This window comes from Hypanus sabinus, chromosome 3, assembly GCF_030144855.1.
Source record: "Hypanus sabinus isolate sHypSab1 chromosome 3, sHypSab1.hap1, whole genome shotgun sequence".
NCBI classification, from domain to species: Eukaryota; Metazoa; Chordata; class Chondrichthyes; order Myliobatiformes; family Dasyatidae; genus Hypanus; species Hypanus sabinus.
The window spans coordinates 49,356,191-49,376,103 of record NC_082708.1 but is presented as its reverse complement, the minus strand read 5'-3'; the positions used below and the strand labels follow the sequence as shown (position 1 = coordinate 49,376,103).

At 41.1% G+C, this 19,913-nt stretch overlaps 1 protein-coding gene across 4 annotated transcripts in view; it reads left to right on the top strand.

Moving 5' to 3' along the window:
- The window catches only part of atm (ATM serine/threonine kinase), a 179,380-nt gene extending 161,268 nt beyond the window's left edge, over positions 1 to 18,112 (top strand). For all 4 annotated transcript variants that reach the window (XM_059964267.1, XM_059964266.1, XM_059964269.1 and 1 more), the window contains one exon: positions 12,562 to 18,112. In XM_059964267.1, coding sequence (XP_059820250.1) covers positions 12,562 to 12,742 — 181 coding nt within the window. In that variant the 3' untranslated portion in view covers positions 12,743 to 18,112. The remainder of the gene's footprint in view (positions 1 to 12,561) is intronic.
- The last annotated feature ends 1,801 nt before the right edge of the window (positions 18,113 to 19,913 follow it).

Below are 19,913 nucleotides of genomic sequence, written 5' to 3'. Positions count from 1 at the left end.
TGTTTTTAAAGTCCGTGAATAGATGTTCTGAAATCTTAATGAAAGATTCTTTTATATATTCACCATCTGTAAACTGCTTCCCGTGCCTGACTATTTCCTGAGCGGCAATGTAACTAGCATATGTCGTTGATTTTCCAGACTTCATCCATTTCTGGAAATGATTTTTGCTCAGATCAACCTTCCGCATCAGTTCCGAAACGGCTTTTTTTCTCTCATCTCCATCCGGATATTTTTGAGCAAAGGCTGCGTGTTTATTCTGGAAATGCCTTGCGACATTTGACTTTTTGTTGTTTGCTAGTTTCTCATTGCATATTAAGCAATCTCATATGTAAACCAGTCTCGTCAACAGTGAAAGCAAATGAATCTGTCCACGTATCATTAAACGTTCTGTTTTCTTCAGTCACTTTTCTGTTTTTAGAATTCTCCATAGTTGGCTTACCTTGGATCGAAAAATTAAAGAAATCGCGCACTGACGGGTGTCAGGTATTGGCATTGGTGACGTGTATTAATAGCGATAAAAACACGTTGTAGCGGTGTGCTCACGCAGTCAGTAAACTGCAGTCGAATAACTTTATTCGAACTAAACAGCCTTGCTTTTAAGCCTCCCTCAACCCAGCCCCCATGGGCGCGGATGCTGCAAAAGACGCGTACTCACAAACCCCCGTAGGCTATCTCCCTTAGCCTGAACGCTGGCTAATTGCGAGCCGTTTCGGATGTGCCAGGAAATGTGTCGCCACAAAGTCTTATTTAGATTGTACAAGATCACCATAATCTTCAAATTTAGAATTACATTTCAAAAGCTAACAAACTAACATAAAATACATTTTAATTAAATACTGGCCAATTATTTCCCAAAGCCACAGGGAGCCGCAGCACAGAGGTGAAAGAGCCACAAGTGGCTCCGGAGCCGCGGGTTGCCGACCCCCGCTCTAAGGGGAGGAAGTTTATTGCAATATCCGTCGCTTTGTATCATTGCATAAAGAGAAGACGAGGCTTCTTTGTTCTTTAGCTTCCCTCTGAGATGCTGGAACAAAGACATCATCCCGATGTTCATGAGGTTGCATTCCACAGTGGTTTTGCATATCCGTTACAATAGATCCGCTGTGGACATCAACGTGAACAGACTATGTAGTCTCTTCACGTGGAATTGTCGCGCACATTCCTGTAGAAGATGGCCGAGCTTGTTATCAAAACGTTGGTTATAATCAATCCCTGAACCCGACTGGAAGCCCAAGAAGAACTTAAAACTGTCCTTGTCTCTGAATGGTAATGTAATTGGCTGCTTGAAGGTGAAAGAACAGGGCGAGAGCATGCACTAACTGAGGACTAAGATAAAATGGTAGCTATCTATAAATTTGATGCACACTTGTAAAAGACATAGTTTTTGTTTTATTCAACATGGACAATGTTCAATGGACAATCCTGTTCTAAGGTTCTTTGCTGGCTGTACCTATATAGATTATGCCAGTCTACACCCACAGAAAGCCAGCCAGAGCCAAAATAACTGATCACCTATTTTTTCTGACTGCCCTCATCAGCGCTGGCCATCCTGGAAAGGAAGGCAGCAGTCACCTGCCTTATGCATTCGTGCACCACCAGTTGTTTCTGCCTGAGCCTGAAATGGCCACAGGATAAAGTTTAAAGTCACTGGAGACAGACAATACCTTTCCAACTAGCAGCATTCAATAATATCCTATATTTCTATGTAAGGCTCATGTGAAGCTCAGGTTCATTGGGCATTGGAGAAAAACATGAAATACTAATTCAGCAATACCTGAGAGGCAGGCCCGCATCCACAATGGTTGCTGACCTTTATTATGCAACCAGCACATCAACAATCCTTACGTTGTGCTGGAGTTCTGAAGGCCTGGAATTTTAGTCTTTCTAATGTCCCTTTCCTGAAAATAATCTGCAAATTGGATTTCTTCAGATGTACTGAAGTAGTGGTGGAATTACTTCTGAATGCCTCCTTCCTCGATTAGGGTCCGGTCTGCTTGTAGTGATCCTCATGCTGCAATTAAGGGAAATTCCAAAGATGCTAAACAATCTAGTGTCCACAACTCACTTGAATAGATGCACTAACAACAGTAAAAGTCAGCAGTGAACTAAAAAATAGCAAAACAAGTTACATGCCTTTCTTTAAAAAATGAGGTAAACAAAAAGGACAAACAGTTCAGCTTCATTGGCACCTGCAAACTCATTGCATACACCTTTTAAAAATTCAAGGCCATAAAATTAGATTGCATGCATTAAGTAGGCATGACATTTCTACAATTACAGGACCATTGGAAAATGTAGTGGTACAAGGGGGGGGGGGGGCACGACAATATTGTGGTTAATGTAATGCTTTACTGTGCCAGCAATCGGAAGATTGAAGTTCATTTTCCGCTACTGTCAGGAAATTCTATTGTTTTCCCTGTAAATGCATGGGTTTCCTCCAGATGCTCCAGTTTTTTCTCACATCCCAAAACAAAACACATGCGGGTTAGGGTTAAATTGTGCGCATGCTTTGTTAGCATCTAAAGCATAGCAACACTTGTGGACTGCCCCCTGTACATCCTTGAACTGTGTTGGTTGTTGACAGATATGACACATTTCACTCTTATGTTTTGATGTACATGTGACAAATAATGCTAATTTTAGAGCTTCATCTGATAAAAGTAATCAGTTGATAATATATCATTAAATAGGAATCCTTTTAACTTTACAAAGAAAGGTAAGTACTGCTTTGACCCCAGCTGTAGGATTGTGAGTGATTCTGGGCACTGCACTTTAGGAAGAAAGTGAAAGCCTAGGCCCAAGAAATAACAACTAGAATGGTCCCAGGGATGAGCATATTCTGTGAATTTGCTCTCCTATGAGCAGAGAAGGCTGGGAAACATGTTTTATTAAACACTGAAAATAATGAAGAATTGACAGAAAGTAAGAAATAAACTTTATTTCTGTTGGTGAATGACTTGAAACCAAAGAACACAATTAATATGAATGCCAAGTGAATAAAATACAACACAAAAAGGTGCCTTAAAAGTAGATGAAAGCAGATTCAATTCTGCTATTCAGAAAGTAGATAAGTAGCCAAAATAAAAGCACTGTCTATTGAGAAAGAACTGGCGAATGGAGCTAACTGCATTGCTCTAATGGGCTCCTGTTTTATAACAACTCTGAATTTTTAAAATCTTTTTGTCCAGTTCTGTGTTTACCAGGAAAACTCTTGTAAACCAGCACTTTTTAAATGTCTGATTTTAAAGGTTAAATTACTAAATGGAGATTCTGTACCAAAACCATACATGTGCAGGTGACATTAAATTCAACTTGACTTACGTATTCACAATCTTTACATTACCTAGCAGAAGAAAATTGCCCAGCTTGAACCCCAAAACATGATATCAGCTCAAATCAAAGAAATGAAATAGTGTTGAATTATTAGGATTGAGCAATTAAAGAGCTGGATGAAACTACTTGAATTATACTTTGATTCTCATTATTTTCCAATGTTTACTGTTGTTGCTACAGTGAACCACATTTTATGGAAGGCTTATGCCTTCCAAAATTCTAATGTATATATTCTGTGCTGCACTATGGGCTTTTGCTGCCCTACAGTGGGATTTATTCACTGAAGTTGTTGAATGAATGCTGAATTTCAAATCTCACTTGGGGACCTCTGACTTCACTCTAACCTCCAGCTCAGTAACCCTTCAAGTCATCTAGTTTGTGCCCTAAATCTGTCTGGCTCCCTAACTCATTCCCCTCCGTTAGACCCATTCTCCTTATAAAACTCACTATTTTAACCAAACTTTTACTGATCCATGCCAAGCATGTTATAGAACCATGTAGCAGAAAAGGAAGATATTTCTGTTGCCACTTTAAAAAGTGTGTTCCATCTGAACCTACAGACCTTCAAGATATTGAATATTTCCATCAATGTTCTCATGAAACCTCTTTGGAGGTCAGGAAAGCTATCAGTCCAGACTTGGCCGAAAATTTAAGTCTCGGGTACCATTTGAGTAATTGCCTTCTGCACCCCCTCCTAAAGCCTTCCCTAAGGAAATGCCCTGGGTACTGTTGTAGAACAGAGGGGGCTTGGAATACAGGTGTGAGTTCTGTTACGTACCCCATAACTGGGTGTCTTACCAGCAAAGATAGAAGTGTCCGTTGGAGTCTGGTGGTACTATTTTCAAAAGTGTTTATTAGTAAAAATATACAAAACAGTATCAATGCAAATATACAGATAATATACATTAGCAATACTAAACCTAAAAGTGTGGGTATAATAGTAATCAATAATAAACAAGCTCTATCGTTGTCTAGGGGATAATGAATTGTCACATGGAAATATAAAGTTCAGTTCATGCAGGCTGAGGTAGTTGTTGGTCGATGTGTTGTAATTGTTGAAGAGAGAGAGAGAGAGCGCAAACAGTAACAGCTATTGTCTTGCCAAACTTCCTTTACGATCTTGATCCGTCGATGTGTTGTTGCTGAGGCCATTCAAATATGACCCCTCCATCCTTTAACTAGACCGTTCTTCCGTGGTGGACTCGTCACCCAGGCAAGGGTGGACACACACACAAGCCCCCACCGGCCTCGCTATAAACACTGAGTTAACATTTACCGATCCTTCGTTCAGTCGTTGATACCCCACACTTTCTCGTGGGTGTCTGATGCCCACTAGTGTGTCTCCTGGTGCATCTAAGGGGTGTCACCCCAGACCTCACTTCTATCCCCACTCACGAGGTTTCAAGTGTCAATCAGTTTTGAATGGCTTAGCTCATCAAACCAGCCCACTCCAGCTGTCCACCGAAGAATTTCAATGAATAGAATAGTACCAAGTAAACAATCCTTCTCCAAAAGACAATAGAAGTAAATCAATGGCTCCTCTTCTCTCTTATCGATAGCAGAAGTTCCAACTTGTTTACCTCTTATCTGTGTCTCTCTCATTCGCTCTCATAAGCTGTTATCAGTAACAGCTGTCCTGGCATGTTTTCTTTTGTCTCTCTTACTTCCTTGTTAGCAGCATCGAAATAATAATGGTTTGTGGTTCTCCAAAAGGGGCATGGGCAACTCTGCACCCTTCTGCCCATCAGAGTTGTTCATCCTTCGTAACACCCCCATCCTTCTACGAATTTTCACCAAAGGGGAAAATTAACTTATACAAAGTCTTACAGAATTACAGAATCTAACAAAATACAGAACGTTTTTTTTAAACTGCAGAGCAATACAGATATACATTCAACTTGGCATCTAGATAAGCAGTCAGCGATTACATTATCACTTCCTTTAATATGCTGTATCTTAATATCCAATCCTTGCAGTATCAGACACCAACTTAATAACCTATTTTTATTTTTCATGTTAGCCAGGAATACCAACGGGTTGTGATCTGTATAAACAATTAAGGGTCTTTGTGCTGAACAAATGTACACTTCAAAATGTTGTATTGCCAAAACAAGTGCCGACAATTCCTTTTCCATGGTAGAGTAATTCCTCTGGTGCACATTGAACTTCCGAGAGAAATACACTACCGGGTGTTCCACCCCATCCCCTGCTTTCTGCGATAGGACTGCCCCTGTAGCCTCATCACTTGCATCAGTCGCCAGGGAGAAGGGTTCTAACAAGTCAGGTGCCTTTAACACAGGGTGATGGCACAATATGGTTTTTAACTTTTCAAAAGCATTCTGACAAGAATTGCTCCATTCAAATTTTTCCTCCTTCCGTAGGAGTTTTGTAAGTGGGAGAGCAATATCCGCAAAATTTTTACAGAATTTTCAATAGTATCCCACCATGCCCAAAAACCTTCTCAGTGCCCTTTTATTGGTGGGTACAGGAACCTCGGAAATAGCCTGACTTCTGCTTGCACAGGAGCCAACTGCCCCTGTCCTACCACATACCCCAAGTACATGATTGTGGCATGACCAAATTCACTCTTTGCAAGGTTCACTGTAAGTTGGGCTGCAGACATTCTTTTAAACAGGTTTTCTACAGCCTCAACGTGCTCCTCCCAGGTGTCACTCCAAACTACCACATCGTCAGTATAAGTCTTGGTGTTGGTTAACCCTTTTATCACAGTGTCAATCATCCTCTGGAATGTCCCTGGTGCATTTTTCATTCCGAACGGCAAAACATTGTACTCGTAAAACCCAGATGGGGTGACAAAGGCTGAAATTCCTCGAGCTCTGTCCGTTAAAGGAACGCACCAGTACCCCTTTAACAAGTCAATCTTAGTGATGTAACTCGCCTTCCCCATTTTATCAATGCAATCGTCCACCCTAGTGATAGGGTAAGCATCTGTCTGCGTGACAGCATTCACCTTTCTGTAATCGGTACAGAATCTTACGGTGCTGTCTGGTTTTGGTACAACCACGCAGGGAGAGGCCGACGCTGAAGAGGATTCGCAGATTATACCAGCAGCTAGCATATGCTCAATCTCTTTTCCTACTAGCTTGCTCTTTTCCGAATTCATCCGATAAGGGGATTGTTTAATAGGCTGGGTTCCTGTACACCTCCTTGGAACATCTAGACATAAATCTATATGCCGTTTAATGAGCTGTGTTAACTGCTCCCTTTGTTCAGGCTCTAAGTGATTGACTTTATCAGCAAGGTTTGCTAAAATAACAGAGTTCTCTAATCTGGTGGGTACTATACTTACCTTTTCAAACCGCTCTGGTTCCTCCTCAACACTCCTTTCTGCCTCATCAGTTTTCGTGACTGCACCGACCACCGCAGGGGTTGTTTCATGATAACCTTTCATCATGTTCACGTGAACCAACTGGTTCGGCTTTCGTCTATCAGGTGTTTCAATCACATCACAGTGAGTCTATTTTCTTAATCATTTTATACAGTCCTTAAAACCTTGCCTGTAGGGGGTTGGTAACTACAGGAAATAGGACCAAAACCTTATCGCCCACGTGAAACTCTTGCTCTCTCGTTCATTCGTCATACCATTGTTTCATTCTTGTCTGGGAGTCTTTAAGATTTTCTTTTGCCAAGGCGCATACCTTATGAAGTCTTTCCCGGAATTTTAAATATAGTCAATCACACTGACTTGAACGCTCAGACTAGACTACTTTTCTTTAAGTAGGGTTAAAGGTCCTCTGGGCCTGTGACCAAAAACGAGCTCAAACGGACTGAACCCCAGAGATCCCTGAACTGTATCCCTTACTGCAAATAACAGAAGTGGTAAAGCATCATCCCAGTCTCGAACGTTTTCCTGAAAATAAGTTTTAATCATGGTCTTTAGTGTAGCGTGGAATCTTTCCAACGCTCCTTGGGATTCCGGATGGTATGCAGAAGCTAAAATTTGTTTGACTCCCATCTGGGTCTTCATTTGCTGAAATGCTTTGGATGTAAATGTACTCCCCTGGTCCTTAGGTAGCCCCACTGTGGTAAAGAATTTAATAAGTGCCTTCACCACCGCAGGGGTCCTAATATTCCCCAGAGACACAGCCTCTGGAAATGGTGTAGCTGCACACATCATGGTCATGACGTACTGTCGCCCACTCGCAGTTTTAGGTAACGGACCCACAAAATCCACAATGACTCGGGAGAAAGGCTCCTCAAAAGCGGGTATTGGTCTGAGAGGTGCCTTAGGGATAACCTGATTTGGCTTTCCTACCACCTGACATGTATGGCACCTTTTACAATAATCAGCAATATCTTTTCTCATGTTTGGCCAATAGAAATCCTTCATTACCCTATCCACTGTCTTCCTTACTCCCAAATGTCCACCTAAAGGTCCCTTATGAGCTAAGTTCAAAATTTCATCCGGATACACCTTCGGAACTACCACCTGATGTATCACTGCCCAATCCTCATCGACTGGCACCATGGTGGGCCTCCACTTCCTCATCAACACACCCTCCTTCAAGTAGTAACCCTCTGGCTCTTTCTCAATCCCTGTCTCAGAAAGAACTGACTCTCTCAATGCCACCAGTTCCTCGTCACATCCCTGCTCTTTTATAAATTCTCTTCTTGCTAAGAGTAGGTCTACCTCTTCTCTTTTACTCTTTTCCACCTCCCTATTCTCCGTTGCACCATCCCCTAACCCCTCTTGGTACAGAGTTGGTAAAAACGTCTCAGCCAAATCAACACTGGACTCATTTAAACTGGCTTCTTTCTCAGCCGCCTTTCTCGACATGCTGTGAGTGATTGCGGATGTGGGATAGATCTTAGAATCCAGGGGCGGGTCCTCAGCACTCACAGGCTTGCTTGTCAGTTTCACTGCTGACCCCACCTCACCACCTGTTAAATCATTACCAAGGACTTCCACGCCGTCTCTCGGTAATTCTGACCGCACCCCTATTTCAACTGGTCCAGATACCAGGTCACATTTTAAAATGATCCCATGCAAAGGCACAGCTTCTGTCCCTTTTCCTATGCCTCTCAAAACTACCTCTCCAGTCTCAGGACCAAAATCTAGTACCTTACTTAGGATTAATGACTGCTCAGCTCCATTATCTCTCCAGATCCGCACTGGAACTGGGGTTTCTCCCTCTTTCACAGACACTGTCCCTTCTGAAATAAATTTCTCACGCCCCTCTCGTATTTTATCTACCTTGGCCTTTCTCGTCGATTTGCTGATCGACTCAATACACCCTGCAGGGACTGCTGTTTTCCCTTTTCCTGTCTCCTTCTTCGGAGCAAAGCACTTAGATGCAATATGACCAACCTTTCCACAATTATAACAAGTCAAGTCAGGAACTTTCCTGCCAGCCTGCTTGTCTTCCTCCTTACCTTTACCACTAACTCCTGGCTTATTCTCTACCTTAGCCAGTGGACTTTCTCTGCCATCCCTACTGCCTTTCTGATAGCTTTTATTTGAGGAAAACCTTGTCTTGTGGGTCAGGGCGTATTCATCTGCGAACCTGGCAAATTCCGATATAGACTTATTCGGCTTCTCATTCAGATACATCCGGATATTATCTGAAACACAACCTTTAAATTCCTCAGTCAGAATTAACTCTCTGAAATGATGGAATTCCTCCTCCACCCTTTCTGCTGAATACCAACGATCCAAGAGCACACCCTTCTCATACGCAAACCCTGCATACGTCTGGTTCCACACTTTCTTTAAATCTCTGAACTTTTGTCTATATGCCTCAGGTACCAACTCGTAGGCCGGAAGGATAGCCTGTTTTACTTTCTCATAATTCTCAGTCTCCTCCTCAGACAACGCCGCATATGCCCGTTGAGTCTTCCCTTTTAATACACTTTGTAACAACGCCACCCACTGATCTCTGGGCCACTTCTGATGCACTGCCACCTTTTCAAAATGCAAGTAGTAACTGTCAACATCTGTCTCCTCGAACGGAGGTACTAACCTTAACTCCCTACTAACATTAAACTTCTCCTCTCGGTTTGCTCCTTGGACTCTTCCCTGTTGCCTTAACTTCTCCATGTCCAGCACATGCTGCCTCTGTTTCTCCTTTTCCCTTTCCTCCATCTCCCTTTTGGCTTTTTCTTTCTCCCATGCAGCTCTTGACTTCTCCCTTTTCGCCTCTAACTCCCTTAGCTGGAGCTCATACTCCCTTTTCTTCTGTTCCGCATCCAACCTTAATTTTTCCAACTCTAACTGAACCACCCCAACAACTGGTTTCTTTTCCGGGAACAGATCCAATGCATCAGCCAAAAACACATCTGTGTCCATTTAATACTGGGCTATGGCCCTCTGTATCTCCCACTTTTTCATTGACGACTTCACCTCTGTGATATTTAAACCTTTTGCAATATTCACCAAGTCTGTCTTTGTGGCATCCTCTAGCGCTTTCAAAGTCAGATTTTCTAAAAATTTGTCTATATCCATCTTTGCTGGTTTCCCGTCTGGTTACCCACACAACCAGGTCAAATTCTGGACTTATATAGTCCGATTCACTGGCCCCCCAATTTGGTATCAAATCTCGAGATGAGGCCCCAATTTGTTACATACCCCGTAACTGGGTGTCTTACCAGCAAAGATTGAAGTGTCCGTTGGAGTCTGGTGGTACTATTTTCAACAGTGTTTATTAGTAAAAATATACAAAACAATATCAATGCAAATATACAGATAATATACGTTAGCAATACTAAACCTAAAAGTGTGGGTATAATAGTAATCAATAATAAACAAGCTATCATTGTCTAGGGGATAATGAATTGTCACATGGAAATATAACATTCAGTTCAGTTCATGCAGGCTGAGGTAGTTGTTGGTCGATGTTGTAATTGTTGAAGAGAGAGAGAGAGAGCGAACAGTAACAGCTATTGTCTTACCAACCTTCCTTTACGATCTTGATCCGTCGATGTGTTGTTGCTGTGGCCATTCAAGTATGACCCCTCCATCCTTTAACTAGACCGTTCTTCCGTGGTGGACTCGTCACCCAGGCAAGGGTGGACACACACACAAGCCCCCACCGGCCTCGCTATAAACACTGAGTTAACATTTACCGATCCTTCGTTCGGTCTCCGATGCCCCACACTCTCTCATGGGTGTCTGATGCCCACTAGTGTGTCTCCTGGTGCATCTAAGGGGTGTCACCCCAGACCTCACTTTTATCCCCACTCACGAGGTTTCAAGTGTCAATCAGTTTTGAATGGCTTAGCTCATCAAACCAGCCCACTCCAGCTGTCCACTGAAGAATTTCAATGAATAGAATAGTACCAAGTAAACAATCCTTCTCCAAAAGACAATAGAAGTAAATCAATGGCTCCTCTCCTCTCTTATCAATAGCAGAAGTTCCAACTTGTTTACCTCTTATCTGTGTCTCTCTCATTCGCTCTCATGAGCTGTTATCAGTAACAGCTGTCCTGGCATGTTTTCTTTTGTCTCTCTTACTTCCTTGTTAGCAGCATCGAAATAGTAACGGTTTGCGATTCTCCAAAAGGGGCATGGGCAACTCTGCACCCTTCTGCTCATCAGAGTTGTTCATCCTTCATAACAGTTCCATCGAAGTGGATGCACAAATATACAGGGCTGTGAAGGATAGACAAAGGAGAATTGGTTGATGTTGTGCACTTGGATTTTCAGAAGCCCTTTGACAAAGTGCCACACATGAGGCTGTTTAAACAAGCTATGAACCCATGGTATGGCAGGAAAGATTCTAGCATGGATAGCAGTGTCTGATTGGCGGGAGGAAAGAAGTGGGAATAAAGGGAGCCTTTTTTGGTTGGCTGCCGGTGACTAGTGGTGTTCCTCAGGGGTCTGTGTTGGGACCGTTTCTTTTTACATTATATGTCAATGATTGATGATGGAATTGATGGCCTTGGTAGAAGAAATTAACTGATTGACACTTTCTAAGTGGAGAGAAAAGTGGAGGGGCACAAAGGGATTTGGGTGTCCTTGTGCAGGATTCCTTAAAATTTAATTTGCAGATTGAATCTGTGGTCAGGAAGGCAAATGTGATATTAGCATTCATTTCAAGAGGACTAAAATATAAAAGCAAGGATGAAATGTTGAGACTTCATTCATAAAGCACTGGTGAGGCCTCACTTGGAGTATTGTGAGCAGATTTCGGCCACTTACCTTAGAAAGGATGTGCTGAAACTGGAGAGGGCTCAAAGGAGTTTCACAAAAATGATTCCAGGATTGAATGGCTGTGATATGAAGAGCATCTGATGGCTCTGGGCCTGTTCCAGTGGAATTTAGAAGAATGAGGAGTGACTTAAATGAAATCTAATTGCAAAAGGCCCTGATAGAATGGATGTGAAGAGGATATTTCCTATTGAGGGAGTGTCTAAGACCAGAGGACAAAGCCTCAAAATAGAAGGGTGTCAGTTCAGAATGGAGATAAGGAAGAATTTCTTTAGCCAGAGAGTGGTGAATCTGGAATTCATTGCCACAGGCAGCCACGGAGGCCAAATCTTTATGTATATTTAAGTGGAGGTTGATAGATTCTTGTATGGTCAGGGAATGAAAAGAAGGCAGGAGACTGGGGCTGAGAGATAAAATAGATCAGCCATGATAAAATGACAGAGCACACTCGATGGGCCAAATGGCCTAATTTTTCTCCTACACATAATCTTGCTTTGGTCTTCTGTGCCCCTCAGTGACAGATCAATAAGATCAAGGATGATCATTCACTTCATCACTTTCCAGCTGTAACCTTATATCCAATGTTTCTCTTAATATCTGAGTATCTCCTTGATTATCTTGACTCAATGACTGGCTCAAAGCTGCCTTCAGTAGGGAGTTCCAAAAATTCATTTCCTTTTTGAGTTATGGATTTTTTCTTATTTTTGTTGTGAATGGTTGACCCTTATTTTGAGTCTATGACTCAAGGTCCTGGACACCTCAAGCATGGAAGCATTATCCCTGTACTATACTTACAGTCAAGGTCCATAGAAAGTTTGTTTATTTTGCTGGGATAATCTTTAGCACTGACCTCACAAAGTGGGGAAATTAGCAGGAAATTTGGGAGAGAAAGTGCAAGAGAAAAGCTGGGAAGCTGCATACTTCCCTTGGGATTAGTATTGATTTTTATCTGTTAAGGTTCTATGAATTGCTTTGTCTTTTCTATGATTTAGGATTGCAGACAGTTGCATCTTGCATCTGGCACAGGTCCAAAGTTATCTGCCATGTTTTTCTTTCAACAGCGATACAAAGAGCATCAATAAGGTGGCAGAACGTGTACTTCTGAGATTGCAGGAGAAGTTGAAGGGAGTTGAAGAAGGTGCTGTCCTCAGTGTGGGTGGGCAGGTGAATCTACTCATACAACAAGCTAGAGATCCGAAGAACCTCAGTCGTCTCTTCCCAGGCTGGCAACCTTGGGTATGATCAATACAATACTTGTGTGTATATATAAATGTGTACCACTAGATGAAATGCTTGTCATGTAACAATTTTTTCCCATTGTAATTACCTGGTAACATGAGGTGACACTAAAACAACAAAGTGCCACTCAAAGTAGCAAGGCTATGTCAAGGGCAAAAATTGGAAAAGCTTTCATAGTTAAACTACTCATTTTAAACTCAGTCAGTTTCACACCTTGCTTGCTATTTCAGCTTTCAAACTAGACTTATATAGTATACGTATGTGCGTACAGAACACAGGAATTCAGTCTATTTGAAAGCTTGCTATAATAGCTCTCAGACCTACAGCAGATTCTTCTTGAACCTCTGACCTGATCATGGTTTCTCATCGGTAGTTTGGATTCAGTGAATTTACTCTGTCATTTCCAACTTGCCTTTAGACTCAGGCTGCAATATGGAACCTATGCAAAAAGGAAGTGTCTACAGACACTCTAAATCTTTATTTTTGTCGGCTAGAGTTATGTGTAACTATACTATATTGTACAATTAACATAAGATGATTTTCATTTTGTACAGACATAAATTTTGACTAAAATGTTCAATGATTAATTTTGGACGCGAAATGGAACTTGAATCTACTGCACATTAGATTTAATTATTTGTGCCTACTGAAAGTTGTATATTGTCTTTATAATGTTAACAATGAATTTGTAATGAAATCCTGTGGTCTGAAATATCCATTTTATATTATAAAGAACCTTATCTATACTTTAAAAAAAACATTCTGTTTATTAGTACCTCTGCAGTACATTTTAACCTTTACCGGATGAAGTAGTATGTTCTGTTAACTTTTTGGAAAGGTACAAAGCCAGTATAAAAATACTGCCATACTATTTCTAAATACAGGACTTTGCCCTTGTGCATTTTAGCTCTCTTCCATGTGTTCAACAAAATTGGTTAGTACGAGTCTCGGGTACTTAAAACCACCTCAATTATAACAGAGACTTTCAGAAGCCAAACAAGATTCTTTTGTTGCAGCTGTTTGTTTAAATCCTAATATTTTTCAGTGAATTTTCTTTTTAAACTTCTATAAGATCCACTCTCATCCTTCTGAATTCAAATAAGTATATTCCCAGGTGATTCAATCTCTCTTCATAGGCTAACCCCCTCAGCTCCTGAATCTAGCTGGTGAACCTTCTCTGCGACATCTCCAAAGCCAGTATATCTTTCCTCAAGTAAGGAGATGAGAACAGTATGCCATTTTCTAGTTGTGGATTCACCAGTAGCCTGTACCACTGCAGCACAGAACCTTCCACTCTCAAATTCAATCCCACTCATAGTAAAAACCAATGTTCCATTTGCCTTCTTGATAACCATTGCACTTGCAAACCAACCTTTTGTGATTTACGCACTCTCAAGTCCCTCTGCACAATAACATTCTGCATTCTTTCATCATTTTAATAATAATTTGATGTTCGATATTTCCCTCTAAGTGTACGGCCTTGCATTTACCAATATTGTACTCCACCTGCCAGACCCTTGCCGACTCAAGTGTGCAACATCCACCTGTTTCCCTAAATCCACTACATTCATTATATCCTCAAAGAACTCCAGTAAGTTTACCAAACAGAACTTGCCCTTCCTTAATCTTTGTTGTCTCCCTGCCTGATGGAACCACTTATATCCAGAAATCTCACTATTTCTTCCCCAATGATCGCTTCAGGTATTTTCCTGACAACAGTTAAATTAACTAATCTATAGTTACCTGCCTTTTGCTTACTTTTTTTTTTAAAAAAAAGTCTCTTGACATTCACTGGCTTCCAATCCATCAGGACATATCCATTCCCTCTAAGCTGTGAGTGTGTGCACACGCACACATTTTTCAACCAGCGCACAAAGGAAATTAATGTGCGCACAAAAGGTTAGTTACCTAAAATAATGTAGTAATTAATAATTATACTTATTGAAAATAACCTTTTAGCTAAATGTTTCTGTTAACTAGTCAGTTTTTCAAATACCGCAATGCACGTCACTAATTTACATCACCTCACCTTTCCTGTTCCGGTTTGTACAGCTGCATCATGGCGGCAGCCATCTTTGGTGGACAGTGTTCATAACGTAAGGTTTACAAAGACCTGTTTCAAATCCTGTAGAGAGCTTACTAAGTTTTTATTGGGAAAAAAATATTCATTCACTATGTCGAATTCAAAAGAAGCTAACGGTGTGAAGCGCAAAAGGACTGCAAATTGGTTAAAAGTTGAATGGCTTAACAAAATAGAAGAAACTGATACACCGAAAACGTCACAGTAGAAACAAGAAACAAGCCATTTCCCCATCACCCAATATTAATTCTCCCTTTTTGTCTTCCAAGAAATCCATATTTACTGTAGCCACCCTTTTCTCTTTATACGAGTATAAATACTTTTGCAATCTGCTTTTCTATTTTGTGCTAGTTTTCTTTATTAATCCTTCTCCCCTTTTAGTAGTACTTGCTTAGTGATTCATTATTGCTGTTTTAATCACTTTTCCCAATCTTCCAGTTCCCCAGTACTCTTGGTGACTTTGTATCCATTTGTATCTTAGTTTGATCCCTTCCTTTATTTCCTTAATTATAAAAGGTTGGCTCTCCCCAGCCTTACTGTCCTTGCTTTTAAATGGAACATACTTTTGTTGAGCACTGAAAAATCTCTTCTATTGAAATTGATAAATTAAGCATAATTTAAAGCATCAATTAATCCTATCAATTGTATTAAATTTATCCTGCTAAAGGAAATAGTTTTCCATAGTTTAAAATCCTCAACTGACTCTCCCTTTATTCTCATCTATTTCAAAGAAACTAACCATAGTTGTCTGGCCTTATTTTGTCCCCAGTATTTTCTAGTCCTAGCACCACTTAAATGTTCACCACGTCCTCTCTGTGTATTGACAACTTTCCTGTAATGTGGTATAACTAATACTGTCTACACCTCTAGTACACCATAAGCTGTAGGAGCCACTTGGCCCAAAATTCTGCTCCACCATTCCATCATGGCTGATTTATTATATATCTCCACCCCATTCTCCTCCCTTCTTGCCCTAATCTGTGTTGTCCTAACTAACCAAGAACCTATTAACCTTTGCTTTAAATATACTTATTTGCCCATTCTCCCAATCTGTCCAAGACCCCCTGCAGACTCCCTGCTTCCTCAACAATACCTACCTCACCACCTATCTTTGTCATTTGTACCTACAAATTGGCCATAAAGCCATCAGCTCCATCATTGACATATGAGTGGTGTCAATACCAACCCCTACAGAACACCATTTGTCACTGGCAGCCAACCAGAATAGGCCCCCATTATTCTGACTGCTTCCTGCCAGTCATCCAATCTTCTATCCACGCTGGTATCTTCCCTGTAATAACATGGGTTCTTATCTTGTTGCAGCACCTTGTTAAAATCCAAATAAACAACATCCACCAACTCTTCTTTCTCTATCCTGCTTGCTATTTCCTCAAAGAATTCTAACAGATTTGACAGGCAAGATTTCCCCCTCAAGAACCTATGTTGATTTTGGCCTACTTTATCATGCACCAAATTCTCCGAAACCTCATCTTTAATAATGTATCCCAATATCTTCCCAACCACTGACATCCGGCTAGTTGGCCTATAATTTCCTTTCTTCTGCCTCCCTCCCTTCTTAAAGAGTGAGGTGACATTTGTAATTTTCCAGTCCTCTGGAACTCTTCCAGAATCTAGTCATTTTTGAAAGATCAATACTGATGCTTCAACAATCTCTTCAACTACCTCTTTCAGAACCTTGGGTTGTATTCCATCTGGATTACGTGATGTATCTATCTTCAGACTTTTCAGCTTCCCAAGCACCTTTCCTTTGTAATAACAACTGCACCCACTTCTGCCCCCGACATTTATGTCATACCGCTAGTGGCTTTGACAGTGAAGAATGTCGCAAAATGCTTATTAAGTTCATCCATCATTTCTTTGTCCCCCATTACTGTCTCAACAGCATCATTTTCCAGCAGACCAATAAATTGATGCTGGAGAAGTAGTAATGGAGGACAAAGAAATGGTGGATGAACTTAAGTATTTTGCGTCACTCTAGAGGATACTACTAAACATTTTTTCAGGGTGCATTCTATCATATTATCATCACTACCTCCTAAGAGTTCCTTTACCTTAAACTCCCTAATCAAATTTAGCTTATTAACACCCAATCTAGAGTAGCCTTTTCCCTAGTGGGCCCAACCACAAGTTGCTCTAAAAAGACATCTCATTAGCATTCTACAAATTCTCTCTTAAAATCCTCCATGACTATTGTAACATTGCCATTTTGATATGCCTTTTCAATCTCCTGTTGTAATTTATAGCCCACATCCTGGCTACTGTTGGGAGACTTGCATATAACTACCATCAGGGTCTTTTTACCCTTGCAGTTCCTTAACTACTCAGAAGGATTCTACATCTTCTGATCCTGTCACTTCTTGCTAAGGATTTGATTTCATTTTTAACCAACAGACACACCCGACCCCCTTTGCCTACCTGCCTGCCTTTTTGATCCAGTGTATATGCTTGGATGTTAAGCTCCCAACTATGATCTTCCAGCCTCGACTCTGTGATACCCGCAATGTCATACCTACTAATCTCGTTAACTCTGTTATAAGATCACCTACCTTATTCCATTTATTCCATGCATTGAAATATAACACCTTCGGTCCTGTATTCACCCTTTTAGATTTTGCTCCCATGTTACACTTCAACTCATCCCACTGTCTGCAATTTTGCTCTGTCTTCTGCCTGTTCCTCCTCACAGTCTCATTACACACTGCATTGACTTTCATACCAACTGCCCCATCACTCCGGTTTCCATCCCAGCTGTGCATCCCTGTTACTAAATTTAATGCCTGTCTATTTAATAATGGTTCAAAGTAATTGGTACATTTGCAACTAGCTTTGGTTCCATTTTCCTCTGTGCATAACTGTTCATCTTTTCTACAAGGTGATTTATCTCATGTGAGAACAATATATAATCAAGTTTCACTGACAGTAGTTTTTCAGTGTAAAGTCATTTCAGTCTGCCAGTTATGGTTATGATATGTTTCCATACAATTTGTGTCTTCAAATTCTTTAAACTGCTCTATTGCAAATAGAAGAAACGTGATGTGCTTCTGCTGGTTCATAAGCTGTCTCGCATTGAAATCAATTTTGTACAGCAGCATTGTTGCTGCAGGCTGCCTCTGGTCCCGCTACTGTGAATTTCACCTGCAGTTATGCAAGTTGCTTATCACAGAAAGGCCAACAAGAGTTTGTTTATACTTGAACATAAATAAAAGTAAATTAAATTATTAGGTCTCACAATTTTAATGTTTAATTTTCTCCTTGATGCCTGAGACCAACAAAAACTTGTTTTATTTGATGTGTTTGGAAGAGAAATAACTGCATCTTTAACTTGAAAGGTTTGCTTTGTAATCCGCAAAAGTATTTTTAACAAGTGCCAGTAAAATACTTAAAATACTTTTAAATCTTCTATAAAAACAAAATTACCAAAATCATCCAGGTCAGGCAACATCTGTAGAGAGAGTTTGTGTGCGTTCTGGTTTTATTTCCATATTATTTCATTTCAACATAGAAGGAATCTATTCTGTTCATTGAGTCCATGCCAGCCTTAGAATAATGTTGTCAATCCCATTCCCCCTTTTATTTCCCTGTAACCTATTAGACAATAGACAATAGGTGCAGAAGTAGACCATTCGGCCCTTCGAGCCTGCACCGCCATTTTGAGATCATGGCTGATCAATTACTATCAATACCCGATTCCTGCCTTGTCCCCATATCCCTTGATTCCCCTATCCATAAGATACCTATCTAACTCCTTCTTGAAAGCATCCAGAGAATTGGCCTCCACTACCCTCCGAGGCAGTGCATTCCAGACCCCCACAACTCTCTGGGAGAAGAAGTTTCTCCTCAACTCTGTCCTAAATGACCTACCCCTTATTCTCAAACCTTGCCCTCTGGTACTGGACTCTCCCAGCATCTGGAACATATTTCCTGCCTCTATCTTGTCCAATCCCTTAATAATCTTATATGTTTCAATCAGATCCCCTCTCAATCTCCTTAACTCCAGTGTGTACAAGCCCAGTCTCTCTAACCTCTCTGCATAAGACAGTCCAGATATCCCAGGAATTAACCTCGTGAATCTACGCTGCACTTCCTCTACAGCCAGGATGTCTTTCCTTAACCCTGGAGACCAAAACTGTACACAATACTCCAGGTGTGGTCTCACCAGGGCTCTGTACAAATGCAAGAGGATTTCCTTGCTCTTGTACTCAATTCCCTTTGTAATAAAGGCCAACATTCCATTAGCCTTCTTCACTGCCTGCTGCACTTGCTCATTCACCTTCAGTGACTGATGAACAAGGACTCCGAGATCTCTTTGTATCTCTCCCTTACCCAACTCTACACCGTTCAGATAATAATCTGCCTTCCTGTTCTTACTCCCAAAGTGGATAACCTCACACTTATTAACATTAAACGCCATCTGCCAAGTATCTGCCCACTCACCCAGCCTATCCAAGTCACCCTGAATTCTCCTAACATCCTCATCACATGTCACACTGCCACCCAGCTTAGTATCATCAGCAAATTTGCTGATGTTATTTTTTATGCCTTCATCCAAGTCGTTAACGTAAATGGTAAACAGCTCTGGTCCCAATACCGAGCCCTGAGGCACCCCACTAGTCGCCACCTGCCATTCCGAGAAACACCCATTCACCGCTACCCTTTGCTTTCTATCTGCCAACCAGTTTTCTATCCATGTCAATGCCTTCCCCCCGATGCCCTGAGCTTTGATTTTACCCACCAATCTTCTATGTGGGACCTTATCAATTGTCTTCTGAAAATCGAGGTTTACTACATCCACTGGATCTCCCCCGTCTAACTTCCTGGTTACATCCTCAAAAAACTCCAACAGATTTGTCAAGCATGATTTACCCTTGGTAAATATACTGGCTCATACTGGCTCAGCCCAATCCTATCACTGCTATCTAGATATGCCACTAATTCATCCTTAGTAATGGACTCTAGCATCTTTCCCACCACCAATGTCAGGCTGACAGGTCGATAGTTCTCTGTTTTCTCCCTCCCTCCTTTTTAAAAAGTGGGATAACATTAGCCATTCTCCAATCCTCAGGAACTGATCCT